Below are 25,319 nucleotides of genomic sequence, written 5' to 3'. Positions count from 1 at the left end.
TCTTGTTTTCCAAAACATTAGTCTTGCAAACTCTAATGCGTGCAAATGCAATGACTCAAGCAGGCTGCCTCTCCCTCTCTCTCGCTCTCTCATTTCCTTTCTTTCCCTCGCACTTCCTCTCTCTGTGTTTAGAAGGCGGTGAGTAAATCATATGGTCAGGCTTGTGTAAAGCCAGAAAATAATGGGATCATATTCCTCTCTCTTCCGCCTATCAAAGTTTCATACAAAAGCAAAAAAGCTTCTAGTCTCAATACCTAGAAAATTCTAAAGACTCTGACAAATCAACATCCCTTGACAACTACATAATGTATGGCTTTTAGTATCTAGCCTGTGAAGCCGTATCGCAGCCTATGATAGCTACATTGACTTACCTACACACACTGCCAACGACATTGGAAAAGGCGGCGAAGGATTGGAGTTTAGTTTACAGTGTGAGAAGTACTTGAAAACACAAGTTAAGCAAAGGACATCTGCTTTTCCGGCTTTGATGGACTTGGTAGATTTCGGAACCAAAGATTTATTTCTTTCTTTTTCGGGGGGGGTTTGCAAAGTAATGAGTGCCGAAAACAGCCTCATGAAAATTCAGAATTGTGTCATTTGCGAATGGGAAACATCACAGCTCGTGCGTTTGATGTGGCACATGCATTGTTTGTCTGTCTTGTCAAAAACTCCTTCTTGAGTGGCTTCCAAATGTTTACAATTCTGTTTTGATATCTCTATCTAAAATACAACCGCTTGGCTTTGCTATCAGCAGTCGAAATTCAGCAAGAGATGCTTCCTGCTGACTGATAAATAGCCAGACAGACTCCAACTCCAGCTTCACCAGAAATGACAACTCCTTCCAAAACCAACTTGTCTTCTCTCCCTCTTTTTTTTTTTTTTTTTTTTGTGTCTGAAGTGTGTTTTCAAGGACATCTGGAAAGCAGCACCGCAGAAAATGTTACAGTATCTTTGCATGGTTGCACTCTTTCGACAGCTGCGGCACATATGGCACAGCATAGAAATCATACGGAAATCATAACATGCCCGGTGCCGTAATTGCATTGTAAAAATGCCCCCGTATACACACACAATGTCAGAATAACCAAAAGAAATGATGGCACACAGGAACTCCACTTCATAAAGCACCCGCACACACACACACACATGCACACAGATCCACAACCACACATTAGGTTAGACACCTAATTTAAGCCTCTATATAATTTAGTATATCATACATACGTCAGGGTCTTGCTCCTTACTCATGCACACTCCCTCTAATCCAACATTTCCTGGGGTCAAAGTGGAAGTGGGTGGAAGCCATTTCCAGCGAGAGCCCTCTATTGCACGCGCCCTGATGGGGTTGATTAATCCGCAGCAACTATGGTTTGTCTTCTACAGCTGAGTGAACAACTTCATTTCAACTGATGAGTTCAAGCTCAGGTCAGGGCGGTCCTCATCTGTGACATTACAACAGCCACACAATGAGAATTAATTTCTCTCACTCTGAAAACAACTACGTAGTGCTGGGACCTGGCTTTTCGAGACATATTGCAATTAGGATTAAACAACTCAGAGGAGTTATATGCTGAAGTGATATCATGTGTATGTGAGCGCACGGAATTTTTTTTTTTTCTTTCTTACTTTGTTCATTCTTCATGTGGCTTTGGTAATGTTGGTCAAGTGTAAACAATGATGGCTTTTTTCCAGGCCTTCTCTGCATTTGACAGATGATTGTTTGGAGGCTGCTCCTCTGTAGTTTCCGGCTCCCAGAAATGAATGCGCTGAACACAAACAGGTGAAGCAATCTGCAATACTCATTTTCTCAAAAAAAAAAAAAAAAAGAAAAGAAAAAAAAAAAGTGGCGCTGGGGGAAAGCGAACTTCAAGCGATGTTTGTCTTTGTTTCTGAGACCATCCATTCTGTAGTATGGGTTCCATTTGCATCTAATATTACCACTGCAAAATCAAAGAAAAATGAAAACTATTTTTTGATTTCTGCATGGTTTGCCATCTGTTACCATACATCTGAATTCTACATCTTGAGTCTCTGAGGCATTCACTCACTTTCTCTCTAATTCACAACCATTTATCTTTTTTTCTTTCTCTCCTCTCTCTCCCCCTTCGCAGTCAATCATAAAAAATATGCCAAACTCCGAGCTGGCCTCTCAAGCATCACCAATGTGCAGAGGGCTTCGTCAAAATATTTAAACATGAGCAATATAAACCTCGTGTCTTGAGCTTTTTGTGAACTTTTGAAACGATACAGCCTTTGCATGCCAACGGAGGAATGTTAACGCAGGAATATACTGTGTATTTCACTGATCCACGCACACAAACATACACAAATATAGGGTTATGTAGACTGAATGGCATGAAAAAATGAAGTGACTTTTAAATGGGTGAGCATTAATAAATCAGCAGGGCCTTTCAATAGACTATGTCCTGTTTCCGCTCAGTGCCTTTTCCACCTGTCTGCTGGGGCTTTGACAGAGAGAGTGCTGGCATTATTACAAATAAATATTGGTTTGAATATATGGCCCTGTCATAGCTCTGTATTATGGTTATGGTTTCAGGAATAATTGAATCTGTGCAGATTGTGATCTAGGTGAATTAATGGATTGTTCCAAAGGGGCCCCCGATGCGAATAGAGGGGGTCCCGGTTTGGCGATGGTGATGTGTGGGAATTCATTTCACTGTTTAGCACGGAAGGGCATATTGTAAAATGGGCGAGAGGTGTCCTGCGATGTATGTCACAGTCAGTTTTATCATGAGCGCTATGATGAAACTTCTGTGTCTGTGGGGTTTGAAATAACGCCGCGTGTTATCTTTGCCGTGGAATATTCATTGCTGCAATTATTCAAACCTGCAGAGCTCCTGTCCGCGCTTATGTATGTACGGAAGAGAAGACGTAGTGTGTGAAAAGTTATTCGCAATTGTCTGTATATAAATCAGCATCACATTATGAAAATCAACACACAGCTACATAAAACCTCACAGTTGATAAGAAATGCTACCTGCGAAAGCGGCGGAGGATCCAAGATGTGCTGTAAATAAATTCTGCAGCTTCACAGCCCTGCAAAGTTTAATCTGCTTTGATAAAGTTTTTCCATTCAGCTTTTGAGTCTGCACTTCATGAGAGCGAGGGGAAGAAAAAAGATTTGTAAAAGAGACAAGGAAAACAGCCCAGGAGTTGTCAAGATTGAGACGATAGAGTACATGTCGCCTGCGCTCTATCCACCTGCACTCACATGAAACACAAGTTGGGCCGAGCAAAGACAAAGAGCTTGTCTCCTTCAAGCATGAAGGAAGACAGAGAGAGAATATGTAACCATCCTTAAGTAATTTTGTTTACTGGCCCTGGCTCCTGTGCACTCGGGGTAAAGTCTCTAGGCACTCACCCATCTATTGAACAAAACTCAGCAAATTGGTACCTCAGGTTTATTTCTCTTTGAGCTCTCTCACCTGGGAGTCGGGGGAAGAATTGCCTTGTAGGCCTGAACTGCAAACAGCTTTCTCTCTGATCTGCTCCCTTCGCCCTCACACTATTTGAACTGTGTTTTCCCCTGGCATTCTGGGAACCGTTTGCTCTCTTTCTCTGTGTCGAGAAAGAAAAAGGCTGTGTTCTTCATACATTTTTTAAAGTCTGGTGTATGTTCCCTCATGCAAACCCAAACACACACACACACACACACACAGTCGTACACACAGACGCACTTTCTCCTCTGCGCCCGTCGATGCTTTCAGGCCAGTTCTGTCAGTACCTGGACCTCAAGTTTTTTTTTTGTTTTTTTTTTTTTTAAAGCAAGCGGTCCACCAACTTGCCCCAATTTGTTAACACGTTTGGATGACATGAGCGCATTAGTGTCGGTTCTCTGTAAATTCAGTGTTAAGAAATGCCAAGTGCGTGTACAACACCGCGCTTTGATGAAGCTGTCAACGATCAATAATTCATCACAACTTTGCTCGGCTATACAGGCATCTCAATAAGTTTCTAAGCAAAACAGAAAAGAATCAAATGAAAGCAGAAGGATCAGAAAAACAGAAACACACACACACACCGTGTTTATATTTAATGGCTTTTTGCTTTTGGAAATGCCACAACGCACTTGGTCAGCATGTTTAGACAGGACCAGAGGAAGGAAGGAGGATGGAAGAGCGGAGAAGGAGGGAGGGGGAGAGTGAAAAACAACTTCGAACAAGCACCTCTGGTTTGTTCTCATTTTGTTATTTAGCTCCATAAAGAAAGGGGGAAAAAAGTGCTTTGGCCACCATCTTGTGGTATTTTCTGCTAATCCCCACAACCTCCTGCTCAGCGGTGGTGCCGGTGCTCTGTGTGTGTGTTTGCATGTACATATGTGCACCTGCGCGTGTGTTGGGGCTCTAGTTTCTCATGTGTGTGGCCAAAATCTAAATCCATGCCAGGACAGCAATCCGGTCTGAAAACACAGCTCCTAATCCTTTAACCTTCAGAACAAGAGGAGAGGGAAAAACAGCTGAAGGGCCCCGCGTGGTGAAGCAGAGGGAGAGAGACAGACACCCAACTAAGACCCGACCAGACCAGACCAGGAGGCCACTGATATTCAGTCACCCCTCCCCTTCTCCTCGAGGCAGGAAAATGGATTTCTATTTCTGGTGGCTTGATATCGCTGATCATGGTTCATAGCCCCCTTTCAGGGCCTGGAGTTAACATCGCGGGCTGATGTCAGGATGCGAACACTGATCAGAGCCAGGGAGATGGGTCCTGATGGCCTTCCAATCTGCCAAAGCTGTGATGGCTGCTTTGCTGATACCATCACAGTAAATTCTATCACTGTCACTCTCTGTTTCTATCCAGAAGCACTCAGAGTATGTGTTGGCACATCTTAGTATGTGTGTTTGTGTGTGCGTATGTGCCCTTTATCCAGCTGTCCGTGACTGACAAGTTATCTGATGGCATTGTGCTCTGTGTTATGTACTGTAGCTTAACCTCAATGATGCCTTTTCCTTGAAAAACTTGAGGAGCTGGAATAACAGGTGTGATGACTCATAAAGAATAGGAGGGATATCATTTTATAATGCGCAGGGCTGTAGCTATGGTAATGATATTGAAGAATTTATTTTCACAGCTCTCATATACTTTATCTGAGGGATTGAGCTGACATAAAGATGACTGGCACACAACTATTTTTTGTCGTTGAGAACCCAAATGATGTTTGATGATGTCTCATTAAGTCTAGTTAGCAGCAAACCTGCCACGTTATAATCCACCAGACACAAACTTCATTAACTTTCACTTTTCATGGTCATTAAAAACTCAATCTTTGATAGCTATACTTGACTTGCTGCTCCATTTACATGTGTGCATCGTGGTGTAAACACACTGCTCCGTGTAATATTTCAGCCATAAGGTGTGTGTATCACAGATCAAACCCTCTACATCCCCAGTTGCAGTTCTCCATCATTCCCCATGCTATTAGAACTCCCAGCCTACCCCATCCTTTTGCCAGTATTGATATTTATGCTGAGTGATAATTCCTGACAATAAATAAATAAAATGTTCCTCCTACTCTTCTGTGTCTGTATAGCCCCCAGCATATTCCTGGGGCCTTAGTCTAGGAAAGGGAAATACATAAACAAGAAAAGATCTGAAGAGACTTAGCCAGGGGCACTGCTGAATACACACGCACTCACACAAGGGCACACACACACACAAACTAATGCATCACACATGCACACAGAGGCATGCACACGTACTGCATATGCATACCAATAGTCCTTTACACCATTCCAGCCTCCTCTTCACACAAACATACATGCACACGCTGGAACGTTAATGGTCAGCAAGCCAACTGTTTAAAGTAATCAGAGGCTCCTGTGTTTGAGTTTTGATTCTTTAGACGAAAGGCATTGGCTCCTGAAGGCAGGTCGTGTTCATTACACCCTCTTTTCATATTTTTCTTCCAACTTCCGCCAAATTAGTGGATTAACTGCTTAGCCAGACTTTTTTTTTTCACAGTGCTATTCAATTATAAATATAAGATGAGAGGTGTGCGTGTACAGGGTGTGAGTACAACATGGTTTAGGAGTACAGCTGGCGGCTTTTTGATAAAGGTTGCTTGTTTTTACATCTCTTTAAAAGTCTTTTTTCCCCTCACAGATCCATATTAAAGCTGACGAAGAGCAATACAAACATGTAACACCGGCAAGAGTCTATTGACACCCTTAAGATGTTCTCTGATACTTCTCATATACAGGTGACTCTTGGGAATCCAGTAGCACCTGGAATACAGCACAAGAAAGTCAGTGCTTTTGGTGAACTGCCTGTGTCTTCTGTTATGAGCAAAGTCAAACAGTGACAACATTTTTATTGTGATGCACTGATCTTATTTGGGACTGCTTTCTGTTGTACGAAAATGCATGTAAATCACATTACAATCACAGAACTACATCCTTCACCTAAAACGCAACATATGTAACTGTAAACCTGCACGCATTGGTCCCAGCACAGACGAAGATAAACATAAAGACATATTCATGAGATTGTCTTATTCCTCTGAAGTAGCGGTACCTTTATGTTCCCTAGAGCTGCAATGGATGAAAACAGATGATGTACTGTGGAAGAAAAACACACAAAAACTAACTTTAACTTCTTCAGTGATGAATAAAACTGTGTATATCCGGAGGATATCTGGGCAAAAATCAAGTCTTATTATGTGTGGTCCAACAAACTGTGAGCAAAGAGAGCATTTGCTTCTGGCGTGTTTGTCAATGCAGAAAAACAAGATTCTCCTATGACTTAAGGATATTCTTGTTAGCGTATTCACTTTCAGTTTGTGCAATGCTCACTGTAGACCTTCAGTATAATTCACCATAAAAACAGATAAACATCATGTTCCTTCCCTCGGTCCGGGAGGCTGTTCCGTACAGTGCATTACATTTCCAGTGGCAGGCGTTTCCCTCATCCTCCATACCATTAGGGCCATCAATGTTGACAGGATCAATACCTGTGTTTTGGCCCCAGTGCCCCTGCTAGAGATAGCATGTCACTGCTGACAGACAAATATCAGCGCTTGGCCCTGTGACGGAGGGGAAATCACAGCACTGTTCCGTTAAGATCATCCAACATAGTATTGATTTGCCCTGTGCTAATCATACATCAGAGCTGAATAAATGGCTCAGAGGCAAACGTCCCATTGTTCACGATTGGGAGATGTAATAAAAAAGAGAGACATTTCTTTTATTGCTCGTAACTCGCGGCTAGACACATAATCGCACATTGATGGGAAAAGGCCTGCTTAGATCGAGGTCCGTCAAAGTATTGTCGGTACTTTTTAGTGATGATCTTATCAACTGAGGCAGGTCCTGATTACAGAGTGTGTAGGTGTGTGTGTTGTGGTAGTTCCAAAATAGCAGAGAACATCTATTTTACTGTTTGTTTTTTCTTACAAGATACACACATTACAGGATGTCATAAAAGCCATTGCTGCTGCTTTTTTGGGCTGGTAATGCTTTGGTAAATGAAATACACTTGGCATACACTTGGTATATCCACATCAGAGTGACCCTTACTGGCCTATATGGCTTTGTTACCTTTTCCAAGACTGAATTTAAAAAAATGTTAACAAATGCACCGCTTATTGGAAAATCCAACAGTCTTTTTGAGTTCTGTTAGAAATGATAAAACATACAGGGTTGTGGCTTGGATATAAGAGAGTTATCATCCCACACCCCTTTATCCACTCCAGTCAAGGCCTTTCAACATGGAAAGTCTGCCAGTTGGGCACCAGTCATTTCTCATCTGTGATATTGGCAACAAGCGATTCTATCTTGAAGACGGCTATGAGGAATTCTTTCAGAGGTAGCCAATGCCATAACTTCTGATGAGCCTCCGAGAACAGCTCCAGCTTCCAAGATACACTGATTTGACTTCAAACTTCCCATTTGCTTTCATTTCATTGTTTTATCCACACTAAATCTCAGTCAGTAAGTCACAATCCTCTGAGCAAAATCAAAATAGGAAAGGACAACACACATTCCAAATCCATATTTACTTTTCTGTTAAATCAGTTAAACACTTCAAGCTACTTCCAAACCAATAGTCCAATAAATCTGCCCTACCGCTAACCGCTTTGAGTGCAGCTGAGTGTGTTGAAAGCTATATGGAAATGTTAAAGGTTAGAAATAAATCTGTTGCTGTGTGGAGAAGGTGCAATAATTATTTGAGAACCAGCAGTTCTTGATCTCCTGTTTCCTTCCATCTTTTTTTCTCTGAGTACTCTGTTATCTGCACTTTTCCATCAAAAACCACACTGATAACAGACTGGAGAACTCAATTGACCTTGACTGAGTGTAGGAGAGTAGACACTTGTAGTGCTGTGGAGGAGAGGGTGAAGGAAGCCATCTTTCTGACTGTCTGTCACACCATCTGTTTTCACAAATTTAAAATACAAAACCCCCTATCGGCAGGGCAACATTATTTGTCTTTCCAAAATTGTTACAAATCACTGCTGGAAAATAAATCAGTTTTATGATGTGACAACACTAAGGTTTGTTTAGGTTTAGGTACAAAAATGGCTCCATTAGATTTAGGATGTAGGGTTGCAGATTGCAACCAAGTAAAATTTTTCCAAGGGTGTAGGGGAACTATGGTGGTGGAAAACATGAATAGCCCTATCTAGAGCCAAGGTTTGGTTTGTCTGTTCTCGGCAACACATTCTCACTCTGACCTCGTCACATAAGGACGTTTGGTCATGGACTTTTCACATCCAGATACAACATACAAGGTACCCTGGGTGCGTCGGTTGACGTTTTGGGATGCCGCGTCAAGTTCTGCCTGTTACATGCATTATCTTCTTTCAAAATACACTTCCATTTTCACAGGAAATTAGGCATTTGCATACAGTCTCTTTCAAAATGAACGCACTGTGTCGGTACACAACAACGCACATGGTTGGGTTTAGGTAAAAAGAGCAGGGTTTGCCTTCATGATCTTACGGAACTTACGCTCCCCTGGGTGAAAGTTGTTTGTTGGACTCATCAACCACCCCTACCGCCCGCCACACTTTGACTTTCACCGCATTTCCCCCTGATGCTGTCGAGTGCCATTAAAGTATAATGGTGAACGACCGCATATCATGCCGGCATGAAAGTATGGCTTTGTTCATTGGGGTCTGACGCCGCAAGTCACTGCCCAAGCACTGGATTTCGGAACCTTCGTAGTAAAACCGGGTTGTTCTGTGCTACTGTAGAAACAAGATGGCAGACTCTGTGGAAGAGGACCCACTCTATATGTACAGTGGCTCATGCTAAGGTAACGAAAACACAACGATTCTTAGTTTCAGGTGATTATACATTGATGAAAACATAGTTATGAATATTAGGATCTATTTCAGTGGGTATAAATCCCTAAATCCTACACACTAGACCTTTAACTGGTGATGTCATCCATTTTGGGAGAGCAATTGCATGAGGTCATATTAGGTGAGATTGTAGAGTGTTTGAAATTGTGTGTTTCATATACTGGTGATTATGTGGTGCATTTTGCTAAGATGGAATAAGTTATTTAGCTAATGAGTTAAGAGGCCTGCTTGTGTTTCGGCACCATTGTTAAAACATCCTAAATAACAAAATACAACCCTATAAATGTTGAAACATGTAGGCAAAATAGGAATATTAAACAAAGGAGATTATTATTTCTAATCATGCACATGTTAATGACAACCTGTTAAACCAGCTTCAGTCGTGACAAACTGCTTTCTAAGCAAGCAGAGATAGATGACCCCAACAGAAGCTGGCTGCTGTCAATACAGTGGAAAAGTGCCAAATGCAAAAAAATCACAAACCTTTAGCCTGCCACATACAATAATGATTCTCCTCTGACAAAAACTGCTGACCGGTAAATTATTCATATTCACGCTATGAATAAATAAAATAAACAGGCCCCGCTCTCACTCTACAAATCTAGAAAGTATTTGCCCATTTAATCATCAAATTTTAACAGAAGCTGCAACACATTGCATAAGCACTCAGGACTCCTGGGACAGTTGCAAACTTGACCAACTGCCAATAAGTGGTTGTGCCTAATTTTCAAGAGCCATTTGCCTCCTATCTGATTCCTTTGCTTCATATCAAGGCCCACAGTATAAAGCCTGTCTCTCTGCCTCGGTCCCTTGATAGTTAACTTGGCTTTGTTGTGTACAGCACACATGCACATCCATTTCTAATTAGTAACAGACAGCATCTACCACCACTACTCAAAATATTTTATAATAGTTTAGTGATTATTGTTGATTTTCTAACATACACCTAGTGTAGGTGAGTCAATAGTGCCAGCGAACCACTGCTAAATGAATTTAACTCCACACATGCCTTGCAGCACAGCTCCTAATGGCTCTCTTCTCTACATGTAAATGACCTCCTGTCCTGGATCTTTGATTGCAGATCAATGGCTGTTTGCTTTATTTCAACATTCAGCACCGGTGAACCACAACACCACGGGGGCAAATGTTGAACAGAGAATTTACAGGTTTGCTATCGAGCACTTTGAAACAATAAAGCTGCTAGTGAGCTATTAAACAAACGAGAGAATAAAGTGGCTGCTGTGGACCGAGATTAACACGATAGATACAACGCGGAAGGGTGTAATTATTCTTTACTGACACAAATGTTTAGCCCCCAGAGCGGAACAGTGTTTACCACAAATACCGCCACCACGCTTGACCTAATCATGGGCTGAGATTTACCTGACTGCATTTGAAATGTGTTACAGCTGATTTGTGTGTTGGAGCTGATCTCGGTTTCGAGCAATCAGCACGTTGTGTATCCTGACTTAGTGCTGCATTTGATCTCCCCAAAAAACTGCCAGAGATAATTTGTGTCCGCTTACTGTTTGGAATTGTCACAAGGTTTTACAATGGATACAAAGGTTGAACATCAAGAGATAATATGTGTATTTGTACCTATACTGACAGATTTTTGGTTGATTTTACTGTGTCGGTATTGACTCATTGTCACTTTGTCTGTCATATCACAAACAGGAGCTGTCAAAATCACATTATCCTGTTCACAATGTCAGTGTTTGCTTGTGTCTTCTGCATTTGAGTCCACATTAGCTGCATCCACATACAATACTAAGGCAACTGAATGCTTTGTTTTGCCACCAACATAAATAACCTAGTATCTAGGGACTAAAAAGTACAATAAAATGGGTACAAACGATCTTGAACAAATTAAAAAGGAACCAATATTCATGAAAAATTGTGAGATGATTATGCACAATGCATTATTTTGTTGTAAACAGTCACTCTAGCTGTTTATCTTCTTGTATGATTGTTAAAGCACCGGGAGCTACAACAACCAACGTGAAATTATCTCCGTGTGCAAATTTGCTTGACCACACTTGATTCTAGTTTTGATTGCCAGAAGGAATTGTTTGGGCATTTCAAATTCCATGTTATGGTTGCGGTGACGGGAAACACAGAGGAAGGACATATCTGGTGGATTGCATTTTCAGAAACACAAGTTTAATGCTCAGCTTTAGTTAGAAAAATAATCACAGGAATCACAAAGCACGTAATCATGCATAATGCAAGATAGATGCGTATAATTGCATGGTGAGGGACTCCAAAAAGCGTATACATCAACATGCATCCAGACCAGCAGGGACAATGGAGGACAGACTTAGCCATTACTGCCAACTCCTGACTGTAGAAATATGGCAATCTCTATATTGTCCTGCCAGTGTATTAAAGCCATGAGCTGCATTCCAGGTCTTGATTATGTGTGTGATTTGTCCGTTTTTGTGTATGCATTTCGGTCTGTGCGTGTGTGTGTGTGTGTGTGTGTGTGTATGTATGTGCGTGCACGCTTCCACCCATACGCCTTACTGCTGCTGTGCATGCACCTGAGTGTACGTTGCACATATTGCACGGCTGGCACATGTGTGTCCACGCATTGATGTGTGTGCCAGTACATGTGTGTGTTGCGTAGGTGAGTTTGCACATGTGTGTGCGCCCCCTGTGTGTGTGCGCGTGCATGGGTGTGCACTCACTGGCATGTCAGCTGATGTCCCCAGTAATCCAGCAGTGGGCCTGTTGTGGATTAGTAGCAGGCTCCAGGGGATGGGAATCCCATTCCCGTTTACAGCTCTCCCTGGCAGGAAGAAAGGCAAGGATGCCTTCTCTCTACTGCCTTCACACCGGTTGGAGCCTGAAGGTGTGTGTGCATGTGTGTGTGTTGTTAGGATGATGTGTATATATGTATGTTGAATGGGAGCCGGTGAGTGTGTATTATATTCATGATGTCAAACGTCAAATTCAGCTTTCTGCTGGTCTCCCATTCTTATATTGGTGGTGAACCGCATTTTCTTGCAATACTAATTCCACTCATTGGGTTCCCTTGTTAATTGTGTCACCTTCTTTATTAGATGGAGCATTAGCATTTAAAACAGAGGGAACAAGTACTTTATGCAGATAGGCTTATGTGTATTTTTAGTCTGTAAAATGACTCCTACTCAAGGTATCTGTTCCCCTCATAAAATATGCATGCAGAAATTCTAATACCATTTTTATTTGTTTTTATTATTATTTGCTATTAGGTAGTGCATTTTGAGGCAGAGTGGTATCACCTTTTTTTGATGAGGAATGAATGTCAGTTTCCTCTTGTGAAAATACATGCGCTTTCCATGCGGGAGAAATAAAATGCTGCTGTATCGGTTTGGCCTTGTCTCAGAGATACTCTTTGTAAGAACATGTTGTAGATGTGTGCTGGCATTTCTATCACATCTACTGCAGACACACACACCTACACACAGACACACACACACGGGCCATTACGTGGCAGCAACATGAAATTTCATCACGATAGGATTTGTTTTGAAGTCACTCGAACACCATCCAACACAAGAGCTGACCTCTTGAACCCTGAGATACAACCTTACCTTCTCCCCAGTGACAATTTAAATGCCACCTTTCTTCCACCTGGACAGAAAGAGAAAAACATTTTTTTTTTTTTTTTTTTTTTTTTATGTGTGGCTGGGACTTGCAACTCGATAGCACAACAAAAGAGCTGTGGTGGCAAGTCCCCATGCAGACATTATATGTCAGCATCACCGTCATACTGTTAGCTTGTCCCAACTGTACAAAGCCGTCCTCATTCAGGGCACCTAACCAAGGTCAGCCTGGATTAGCCGCTAGTAACCCTATCAGGTCCAGCACAATGATTACAAAGCCCAGTGACACTGGCTGTCAGCAGACTCTTTCTAGGCAACCCTATCTGTCCGACCCTTGGCTACAGAGCCACCGGAGAGGGTTAGTCCATTTCAAATTGTCCCCTCTTTGTGTCTCCCTTTATTTCCTCCCTTTGATTTTCGGTGACTCGTTTGGTTCATCAATCAGCCTGTCTGGATGTGTGTGTGTTTGAAACCTATGCCGCACATAATTCCTATAATTTGTGGATTTTTTCTTCTTCCCCTTCCACATAACCCATTCTTTGTGTTTGTTACTTCTGAAGCCAACAGCCATCCCACCTAAATCCCCCACCCTCCACCCCGCAGATGAATGATCCCTTTAGTTTTATGCTATACACCAAATAATTTGTTCTCGAATGAACATTTGTAGACTTCTAGAGTAAGCCTAATAGTCCCAGCGTCATCATCTTTGAACTCACTGTAACAGTTTATGTCATACCCTGCGAGACAGTACTTTGTTTTATGTGTTTGTGGTTTGCACACCAGCACTTGTGAGAGAAGTTTTCCGACCACGAGTTAGGAAGCAGGAACATCGTTCTCCTTGTCTTCCCGATTCAGACAACATGTCAGAAACAAGCAAAATAAAGACTTGTGTTTCACTACAAGTGTGGTTGTTTCCCTTCATTTTTCAAGAGGAATTACACTTCAAGCCCATCGCTTTACTGCTTCACTTTGCTCCCCGAGAACTGTTTTCCCAACATCCATGTCAGTTAGCAGCATGTTAAACAAATCAAAACCTAAAGACAGAGCTGCCTTGTGATTCTGGTTTGAAAAGAAAAAACTATGATAAACAAGTACAAGAACAACAGCAACAACAGTGCTAGCAGCATAACGTATTCGAGGCGACGAGGCAACCGATGTTCTCCACTTCAGCACATCAGAGGCGTCCCTGCATCAGTCGCCCTAAAGGTACCCGTTTACAAAGTGATAGGGCTTAGGGTTTTTAACTCGGGGCGAGAAGCTGATTTGAAACCCCCTCTGCTGCCAAGCACATGGACGGCAGCTGATTAGAAGAGGGTTGGCAGCAGTGGGCAGATGCCAGGCGGGGAGAGAGATGACGGCCTGTCGCCAGTCTGCCACCCAACCCCTCGCCTCCCCCAGCTGCCCCCTCCCCTACTGACCCCTCCCCCGTTGTACAAAAAGACCAAAGACATTTATGCGACAAACCCGAAGGGGGGGAGGGGATGAATCGTAGTAGTGCTTTATACCAAAATGTGACATTGTTATGATGACGGATAAGACATGCATGTCAACGGTTTGTCATTTTTTAACCGATCTGAGAGAGTTTTGGGGAGTTTTTTTATTTGGTCACATGAAGCTGACAGAAAGTCTGCCTAGCTAACTAAGTTGCACAATGAGAGATCACAATGCAGTTTTTCTCTTTCCCTCTTCACGCCCACATGCAAACATAAGCACACAAACACACATGCACTTTATTTTGTTTGGGATACTGAACATTCCTTCACCAGCCCACAGAGGATAAAACATTTTGAGTGTTTCAAAATGCAGGAGAGTAAATAGTCATGTGGTTGAAGCACAACACACACTGTTCTCAAGTGATGCAAAATTGGGATGTTGTCCAGCAAAGATGAGTACAAGACTTCTCTCAGTTGAAACCCATTAGGATGAGTTCAAAGCTACAAGAAGGCTAGAAGACAAGGCTTTTCAAGGTGGAAAAACTCAATGCACCGTTCTAATAAGTCACAACAACATGAAGGCAATGGTCACTGTGAACAATGGCCACGCTCACTCTTTAATCATACTGCTATATTCCAGACCGTATTGATTTTACACCAGCTCAATATGACTACATAACTAGTCCATTTCTCTGCTACACCACTGCGCTGTTAGTCATGCACCTGCAGCCATGCATAGTTAGAGTGATAGACGGGACACACACATGCATTTACACATTTACCCAGCTCCACCTTTACATTGCCCCCAAATGCACCCACATAGTTAACACATAAATCCAAATGCGAGCCATGTAAGTTGATGAAATGCAAAGAGGTCCACAGGGGCCGCACTGCAGAGGTTCAGATGTGTAAGAAAAATCAGAAATCAATATTTATTTCGTCATATGTGTACTAAACAAAGGGCATGACATCAAAGCGATATCCTTAAGCTATTTAATTCAACTCCAGGCAATTTAGTCTACGAGAAAAGGGTAAGCAGTTGGTGATCATCAGCGGGTACAATACAAGCAACTCCGCCAGATCGACATTATTCAGTGGTAAATTCTGTTGGGAGGAAATAGATGAGAAATCAATAGCTGTTTCCTTCATTCATGAAGGATGTCATTTTTCATAAAAGGACTGATATGGAGTTATCTGGAGTGAGCAGAGGTAGAAAAACTGCTTGTATCCATTAAGCAATCATTTGTATTTATAATGTGACATCAATATGTTACAAGGGTGTCTGATTTTTCTTTTCTTTGTAGCAAAATATTATGAGCTAATTAATTTGAGAAAACTTCATGTAAGTATAACTCACTCATACGTGCAGGGAGGGCCTGTAAACTAAATTAATTGCACTACATCTGATTTGTTTTTAATGTTGTACTTTTTTAACTTATTAAACTAAAAATGCAGCTACCAACAGACAGTCAAGCTCATTTTGACTATTGTGTCAATAAAACAAGTCTAACGTTTATGCTGTTGGTCAAGTAGTTTCTTGCTTTCTTTCGTCCGTGTTTACAACTCATTTTCATCCACCTCAACATCAACAAAAATGCTCATACCATCTTTATACACGTGGTTAAAAGTCACCGCAGCTAATTCCTATTAGCCTAAACTGCCAATAAGGTCACTAAGGACGGAGTATCTGTATGTCTGACTCCACATCTTTTACCTCATCTGCCTCTCTGTCTGTCTGACCTGATGCTTTTCTGTCTCGCTTCATCTGCCTGCCTCACTGTCTCTCTGTCACTCTCTATACTGTCTTTATCTGTCTGTCTCTCCGTCTGCCTTGTCTTCCTGCCTGCCTGTCTGTCAATCTCCTCTCTCTCCCATCTCCTATATCTCCATCAGGCTGGGACTAAAATATCTTAGGAGCTCCAGCCTGTCTGAAACTGAGACCTGGAATGTACTACTGCGGAGTTCAACACACACACGAGTACGCACACACACACAAATGCATGTGGGCGCGCGTGCACACACACACACACACACACACACACAGTAATACACCTTAACAGGTCGACAGGTGCACTTTCACACTTTCACAATATGCATATGTGCACACAGACATTTACATGCACACACATATGCACTCACCATTATATACACGTACACACACCACACACGCGCGCACACACACACACACACACACACACACACACACACACACACACACACAGTGATGGTACAGTACCGATGGTTAGCCTATGGTCTGTGTGTAGAGGAGACAGTGCCCCCTGGTGTGGGCCAAACAGTACTCCCAGTCAGCCACATCTTGACCCAGTCTATATTAAGAGAACTCATTTACTCTTCTGGGATTGATTAGTCTTGCCTGAAACAGAGGAACTACCTTTATCTTCCTGAAAACTAAAAGCCATTTCCTGAATAACACACAGACTATCACAAATAATAGAGGGTACAATAAACGCTAGGTGCTTCCAAAAATATGTTAAACTTGTGTACCCTTAAAACAATTCAGAATTTTGACAATACAGTAAATAATAACTCATGTGGCCCTGCATGCTGAGGACTAACTGACACTGTGATCATGGTGTTCACGAGGTACTTAACTGATGTTAAACACATTGTACAGAATATGAATATTCAACATTATTGCTTCTAGTACATTTTTTTAATTGGCCAAGCTTCAGACATTAAAAATGCATTTGCTTGTGTATGTAATATGTATATGCATTGCCATAACAAACCCATAATAACCAGAATTCAGAGAGTTAATTTCCTTTTAATGTCAATATCTCAGTCACCAGGATGTTTTCACAATCATATCATGGACGTGTACTAAGACTGATGTGTGTTTTATAAGCCTATGTATTTGACATTTAGTCATACATGATAAAAAATATATAACATGTAACACAGAATGTAGTATTTATATTTACTATCAAAGTATTTTTGGACAATATGATGAATTGAATAGGATTCATTTGCAAGATAAGGACAGCAGTTGTAAAGAATGTAAAAGTATCAACTTTTTTTTGTCTTTTTAAATTTGGTTTATTTCATTTAGGTGTGTGCTTAAAAACATGACATGGTGCTCCTGACAACACTTTATTTCATACACACACTCATATATTACATGTAGTGATAATAATATGTGCTATTACCCGTCCTGTAATAGTCACAACACAGTCATGTCCCCTTTCAAAGTAGTCTAAATTAAAAACTGCCCAGTTATGACTGTAATTAAGTTTGGATGTGAATGCAGGGCATTATGGGATATTGTGTATTAATTAACACACACATAAAAAGATTACTATGAGCCCCTTTTTTGTAATGCATGCATGCATTTAGGTGCTCTAAATAAATTAGTCAGTCCTGCTAACAGGCCAGCTGTATTGCACCTATTTAAATTGTGCTGTTGCTGTTTACAACGCTGTCAGACCACACTGCAGTGGAGGAACAAGCACCTGATGGATGAACACATTCATTCGGGTGAATACTGATGAGGAAGACTGCTAGGCCACTCTTCTTCCCAGTAGTTGCCACCTTGACTGCCCGCTCCAAAAAAAAAAAAAAAAAAAAACCGCTGTCACAGTTTCAGGTTTCCACCATGCTGTGCTGTATCGCTTGTCTCCAACAGAGGTCATAATGCCTGTAATCACAGTAATAAAGGACAAGGCTGTGTCCTGTTTTGCATGCAGACGAGTCCAAAAAGCGCACACAAAGATACACAACAGTGTAAGACAGGTGAATGCCCCAACACACAAAGTGAGGAGGGGAAAAAACTGCCAAACTCGGCTGATATAATTGCGCACACACTTCAGCAGTGTTGGTGGTGAGCTGGGTGTCTGTACAGAGGACAGATTGCCCCCCTCATAAAGCGACAACCACCACCACCAACAGCTTTATTATTCCTGATTAATGTAATTGTAATAATAAGGGGTGAGTGTATTTGAGATGCGCTAAGTGGTGGAAATTAAGGAGTCGGGTACGCCTCCCGCTGCGCGCACTGCCTGACGAGCGCGCACACTTATCGGCGCTCGTATACATCCGTGGATGTGTCCGCGTTTGATAGCTGGACTGACGACATAACAGCTGCAAGTGGAGAGCACTGGCCATTTTATACAGCCCCCACACCCCCACCCACCCACACACGTCCCCCCTCTCTCTCAGTTGTTATGGGAGTGTGTGTAAGTTTTGATCAGCTGTGTGCCACAATCAACCTGACCCTTAAAACAATAACCGGACGGCACATTAGTGATTGAGTAAAACAGGCGCACTAATCTTGTATGCTTCTCTTTCTCTCCCTGTCAGACTATTTATGTCCTGGTGCTGCAAACAATATCCATCATAAAAAAATCAATTAATGCGCTTTTGGGAATTTGAATTGATATAATGTAATTTAGAAGTTCAGAATTAGTTAATTTTAAATTCTCATACACATCACCTCAACTGTTTTGTGAATTTCCCTGAAACAAATGACAAACACCTCAGATCTGGAGCAGTTAATTTGCGTTGGCGACTGTTACATTACGATCTCACCCAGTTTGTAGATTGGTCTGATTGTATTGATTAAAATATGTTTTAAAATCCCACACTGAACCACTCTTGTTCAGGTGGATATAGCCTACTTTTTGCAGTGTGCAGTCTTGGTTTTGTTCCGAGGCTCCATTTCTATGAGGCAGAAAGGGGGCGGGGATGGGATATTCAGATGAGCCGGAGTGACAGCTCCAGTTTCCCCCAATGCTCTGTGTGTCTGAAACTCCACTGGCTCCTTCCCTCCTAACTCCTCACTTCATAGTGCTGCGTACTAAAAACATCGGACGCTAGGGGATCAAGACGCATGCCACATTGCCTCTATGTGGGCACTTTAACAGATCTTTCGGGGTTTTTTTCCCAGTAAGGGGGCTGTGGAGGGAGGACTTTTTTTTATTTTCATTGTCTGATGACTGTTTGCACGGCTGATTATTGAGTTGATTGTTTATTATTTTTGGCTGTTGTTGCTCGCCGCCCTGCGCGTTTTTTCCTCCCTTTTTGGAATCGGCGACCTACCCGCGCGCTCACCAATGTCCTATCCTCAGGGTTACCTCTACCAGCCCCCGGGCTCTCTGGCTCTTTATTCGTGTCCGGCTTACGGGGCCTCGGCTCTGGCTGCCCCGCGGAATGAAGACTTGGCGAGGTCGTCCTCTGGCTCAGCCTTCAGTCCTTACCCTGGATCGGCTGCTTTCTCCGCCTCGGCCGGTGCAGGCTTCTCCAGTCCACTGTCATACTCCACGGATCCAACTACGGGATTCCCATCCTACATGGTAAAATATTTCACATATTCGCGCATGGTTGTGTGTGATAAGTCTCCACAGCAGGTGGACAAATAGGCGACTTAAAGTCTGTAAATGTTTAGCTTACCGTCGCTGGCGCACAGCGCGATAACATCGGTCCAGGTTTGCAATGTTTTTGTCATGAATCACTCATCAGTGAGTGCTTGCGGAACTTTCTTATTGAGAGCAGATTGCTATGTTCATATTTAGTGGCCTGCTTGCTTCTAACAATTAAATCCTTGACCTCTTTGGCTTAAATGGGATTTTTAAAGCATGAGCTGCGAATTGTAAATGGCTTGACCAACGCTTGACACTCACTGCGCAGTTAATTATGTAAAACAGAACACCAACTAAGATTTTTATTTGAGCCTTTAGCCTCGGAGCAGTTCATTTGTGCGCCACAGAAAATTAATATAATAGCAGCTATTGCTGTTTCTTCCTCAGCAGTCATTAAAGCCACCAGGGGATGAAGTCGCTGACTTTTATTCTGAGTTGAATAAACGGAATTTTAACATGAAAAGCATGACTCGCAATGCTAATGTCACAGGGCACTTCAAGCGTTTTAGGAAAGGTGCATATCAAGTGATTTGCTAATGGGATTTGTAATGCTGCAAAGAGGAGATATGTTAACACATTGGGGCTGCCACAACAAAACAAAAAAAGCAGCCACTGAAAGAAAATGAGCAAGTTAATAGGTGATTGCAGAAAACTGAAATTTCCTTTTTTATTATCTTAACGGCTTTATTAACAGGAGCCCTGTTATTAGTTAATCCGATAATGATCTTAACCATTAGTTAACCATTAGTTCGTGCCTTTCTGCGGCCTGCTTTTACGCACAGTGTGTTTATTGCCCTTAACTGCTTTTACAGTGTTTTTTAAAAAGTTAATGAGCAGGTTGACAAATGATCAAAGCACAAAATGAAATATTGATCGTTTATTTATAACAATACAGTGCAAGTCGTTATTCAAGCTCGGCTGATTTACAGCAATTCAGGATAAGATCTGCCGGTGCGTTTTCACCTGCTCAGGTTTCCAAAAACAAATACTGTCAAACACAGCAGAATGAAACAGTTTCTCCCGTTTAATTTAATTTTCTAAATGTGTTTGTGCGCTTTCAAATGCATTTAAATTATGTTTTCTAAATTAGTGACAAGCCACAATGATGCCACATAAAAAAACAACATTTTAAAACTTAACGAAAACACATGGCAGATCCATGACTTTTTCCCCCCAACTTTCCCCAGAGCTCTCCATATGATGCGCACACGTCGGGCATGGCCGGGGCATTAAGTTACCACCCATATGGGAGTCCAGGGTACCCCTACCAACTCAACGACCCGGCTTACCGCAAAAACGCCACCAGGGACGCCACGGCCACCCTGAAGGCCTGGCTGCAGGAGCACAGGAAGAACCCGTACCCGACGAAAGGGGAGAAGATCATGCTGGCCATTATCACCAAGATGACCCTGACGCAGGTTTCCACATGGTTCGCCAACGCCAGGCGGAGGCTCAAGAAGGAGAACAAGATGACCTGGGCGCCCAGGAATAAGAGCGAGGACGAGGACGAGGAGGACGGGGACGGGGAGAGGAAAGACGTGGAGCGCTCTGAAAAAACGCTGGATAACAGCGAGGCTTCAGCGGAGGATGAAGGTGGGGTATAATCTGGCGACCGAGCCAATGATCCATTTAACAATTCGGGGTAGGATGGGGGTTAGAGGGAGGGAGGGAGGGGTGGATGCCCCTTTTATATCCTGATCAAGTTATTTACTGCAATAACACTGAGTAAAAAATATCAAGGATTTAGAAATAATCAGATTTTAATATATATATTTTATCGTCATGCTTACAGATCTGGCTTTAGTTGATATATATTTTTATGAAAATGACCTATTAAGGTGACGTTTTATTTTCTTTATCATGATTAATTGCAGGTCACTGGCAAAGTGGACACATACCAGCAATCCACATGAGTGGCCCTTAATAAATGCTAATGTTATTCTCCTGGTGACATTTTTGTATAATTATGTAGGAAAGGAAACAATTATTGTTATCATATTAAAAAAAGCTTTTAATCATAACATACTATTTAAAGTGATGTAAATAATTAATATCTTACTTGTGCAAGCCAGCTTTGATGGACATTGGGTTTTCAAATATTTTATTTATCAGGAAATTTTCATCCCATGTATTTTTTTTATTATTTTAAAATATGATTGCTCATTAATATTTAATGGAGCATGTGTGTCTATTTTTATTTTCTTCCTTTCTTTCTTTCTTTCTTACATATCAATATTTTCTTTCCCCCCCTCTTGTTTTAGGTATCAGTTTGCACGTCGACACTCTGACGGACCACTCCTGCTCGGCAGAGTCAGACGGGGAGAAGGTCAGCTGTCGTGTGGGGGAGCTGGGCTCCGATCAGGCCGGCGACAAATGCGACGAGGATGGCGAGGATCATGACCACGACCCGCGGGCTCAGCTCTCGCCCAAATCCGTCACATCATCGCCTCTAACCGGAGTAGAAGCTCCACTCCTCAGTCATCACCATCACCACCACCACCACCTCCATCATCTCCATCACCTCCACAGCCAGCGCGAGGATTTGGCCCGGAGCCTCGTCAATAGCAACAATATTAACACCAATAAATCGTCTTCATGCCTTGATAGCAGACCTTCTTCGGGGGCGCCTCAGAACCCAACAGTCAAGCCCAAACTGTGGTCGCTGGCGGAAATTGCTACCTCGGACCAAAAGCAGCAACATCAGCAACTGGGGCAGCCTGGGCAACCAAATTGCCCCTCCTCCAGCGGTGGCCTCCTCACCCCCCCTACGTCTTCCACCACCTCCCCGGCTGCCAGTTCCCCCTCCCTCTACCCGGCCCCCTCCATCCTTGGAAGACCTATTTATTACACTTCTCCCTTTTATAGCAATTACACAAACTATGGCAACTTCAGCCCCCTGCAGGGCCAAGGGATCCTGCGGTACACTAATTCATCTGGAGTGAGTCTGGCTGCTGCCGCCGCCGCCGCCGCCGCTGCTGCTGCTGCAAACGAGGGTCTGAGCTCCTCTCACCAGGCTCTGGAGGCGAGCACAAACCCCAAACACAGGCCAGACTCTCCCCTCGTTAAAAATAACCCAAACCAGATTGTTGTTGTCGAGCAGCAGCAACAACAGCATTTCAGACCCGCAAATTTAGAAGCAAAGAAAGGTACGTAATAACAAACCATGCGGTAAAACAAATTGATAACCATTTTGAAAACGTATTTAAACTGGTGTTAAATCTTGAGATTGTATTTTTCTTAAACGCGGGAGGCAAACCACTGGAAGTAAAATGACTTCACTTGTTTGCAATGCAAATCAACTGGTTTTCTTTGTGTCACTTTCATGTGTCATAGTAGTCAAACCATTGGATGAGTGGCTGGTTCAAGAATATTAAGGCGGTTTTTTCAAGCGAGTTTGCAGAGAAACAAGTGACATTATCTCACAATATTATCCGATTTTTCACTTGTTTTTCAAATGAAAACAATTTTAGGACGGAGTATGAGACTAAATGATTTATTATTAAGATGGATATTTTACAGTGCCGTCAAAGCGAACGTGTATGGCCTACAATTCGTTTCCAGCGCAGTGCATTTTTCTGGGATAAACCATTTATAATTGTTCTTATTTTTTAACAACATGAATATTTTGGTCTCTCATTGAGTCATTAAGGAACACATTACAAAGCAGGGGTGTGATAAGATCAGCACACAGGACTGCACCTGCAGATAGAGACGTTTAAAATAAGTTCATGAAGGACAGGCCTCAAATCAGCCTATTCACGCGCGCGCGCGCGCAAGCACACACACACACACACACACACACACACACACACTGGCAGCCTGTGAATCCAATAAGCAGAGAAATGTTGCCATAGCTTTGAGCAGGAATCCTATTTTTAACGTTTCCTCTGATGTGTGTGTGTTTTTGTGTGTGTGCGCGCGCGCGCAGAAACCTTATCTTTCAGCCTAGGATAATTATTATTACACAGGGTCAGCCAAAAGCAAACAAATCAGTTAGTTTGCTCTGTGCACTCATCGTGCAACTTTACATCTTCAAATGTCACTGAGGTTACTGTGGCGGTTACTTTCCCTGCGCACACTCACAGCTCTGCCTACATGCCGCTGGATGCTCTATAGATTTTTTTTTCACCGGTAATTAGGCAGTGGGGGATTTTTAATAAGCACTTGCAGTATGGAGCTGTTTTTGGGCAGAGCCAGCCCTGAGAAAACTTTGTGTTTCCTGGAGGTTGCGGAGGGTGTCGGATCATTTGATCGTGTGGGATTTTTATTTCCATGGTCTGCAGGTAGGTGTCACAATTGCTTTGACTATAAAGCGAGTCAGGACACCACCTTTTGGCCCCACGTTTTAACCCCCGTAACCTTTACTCCAGACCAGATCTAGTGCCACCATTTAGTCGGAATAAAAAGCTGCTACCGCTCCCTCAGCTCCACGCAGGCTGGGACACACAACAGCACATGTTTGTCACATGATTATTGTATTATTTCTTTTTTTTTTTCTTTTTTTTTTGATGCATTGTTGAAAATAATTTCATATGCTGGTTTGAGAAAAGAAAATATCTCCCATTATATGTGATTTACATGTTATTTCTCAGGTTCCTATAGTTTGCTTATTTGCCACGGTATATTGTTTTATTATATATTCACGTGTGGAAAAAACATAATTTGGCCTTTCTGTGAAACCGTATTTGTAAAAGGAGGTGTCTCTGGGACGCAAAGCGGACGGGACTGACGTGAACTTGAGGACTTCAAAGTGGAATAGCCTACATTTGATATTTATTTTTTTAAATGATGGCGAAATGATGCCTATAATTTATGCAAGTTGTATTGCAAAAATGGGAAACTGACATCGTCTGTTCGTTTTGTAAATATATATATTATGGACGGTTTTTATTTGAGACGCATTTGGGGGGAAAGCTACACAATCTTGTTATCAGGAGTACTTTTACTAATTTATATCTTTGAATGTAAATAAAATAAAACGCGCTGGTATAGATGTACCGGCGGGGTATGATATGATATCCATTATTCAAAGGAGAAAATATTAAACTGTTTTCCCAACTATTACATAAATCTTGGGGAGTCATTCTTTTATTTCCAGCAGACATGCATTTAAACACTGAGGCATTTTTTTATGATTTGCTCTGCTCATTGTTCTTTTGATTTTGTCAGTCAAACGCAGATGGGAAATGCGTGATGAATCTCGCTTTTCATAAACATTATGAGTTTTCACAGATTGCACAATCCATTCTTTCTAAATGGACCATCATTTTCTTTTAGGGCCTCATTCTGGTCAGGGGGAATCTCCCTCGGCCACATATTCACGACCTTGATTGGGATAAACGACATACTTATTTCATTTTTCCCCCCTCTCTCCTCTTTTCCCGTCTCCACCTCGCACTGCCACACATTTATTTTTCAGTGTGATTAATACAGCCGTGGGACGCATCGGGCATTATGGGCTCCCAGCGGGGCCCGTCCCTGGAGCTTTTTAGCCTGGTTCAGGATGGGTCAGCCCTGCCTGCTTCATTACGGCACGGCATTGAGCAATCCATAAAAGTCTATCTAAGCATCTGCCAGCTCCAATGGGCTGTGTGATGGG

The 25,319-nt window shown here is 42.4% G+C and overlaps 1 protein-coding gene across 1 annotated transcript; it reads left to right on the top strand.

Annotated features, from left to right (window-relative positions):
- Window positions 1-19,269: 19,269 nt before the first annotated feature.
- Window positions 19,270-24,729, top strand: irx2a (iroquois homeobox 2a). Its single transcript, XM_033639820.2, has 3 exons — window positions 19,270-19,654; window positions 20,908-21,313; window positions 21,982-24,729. The coding sequence occupies exons 1-3, from the start codon at window positions 19,415-19,417 to the stop codon at window positions 22,872-22,874; spliced, it is 1,539 nt and encodes a 512-aa protein (XP_033495711.1). The 5' UTR covers window positions 19,270-19,414; the 3' UTR covers window positions 22,875-24,729.
- The last annotated feature ends 590 nt before the right edge of the window (window positions 24,730-25,319 follow it).

The sequence above is a fragment of the Epinephelus lanceolatus genome, chromosome 10, assembly GCF_041903045.1.
Source record: "Epinephelus lanceolatus isolate andai-2023 chromosome 10, ASM4190304v1, whole genome shotgun sequence".
In the NCBI taxonomy this organism is placed as follows: Eukaryota; Metazoa; Chordata; class Actinopteri; order Perciformes; family Serranidae; genus Epinephelus; species Epinephelus lanceolatus.
The sequence above is the reverse complement of the archived record's forward strand: the minus strand, read 5'-3'. Positions and strand labels throughout refer to the sequence as shown.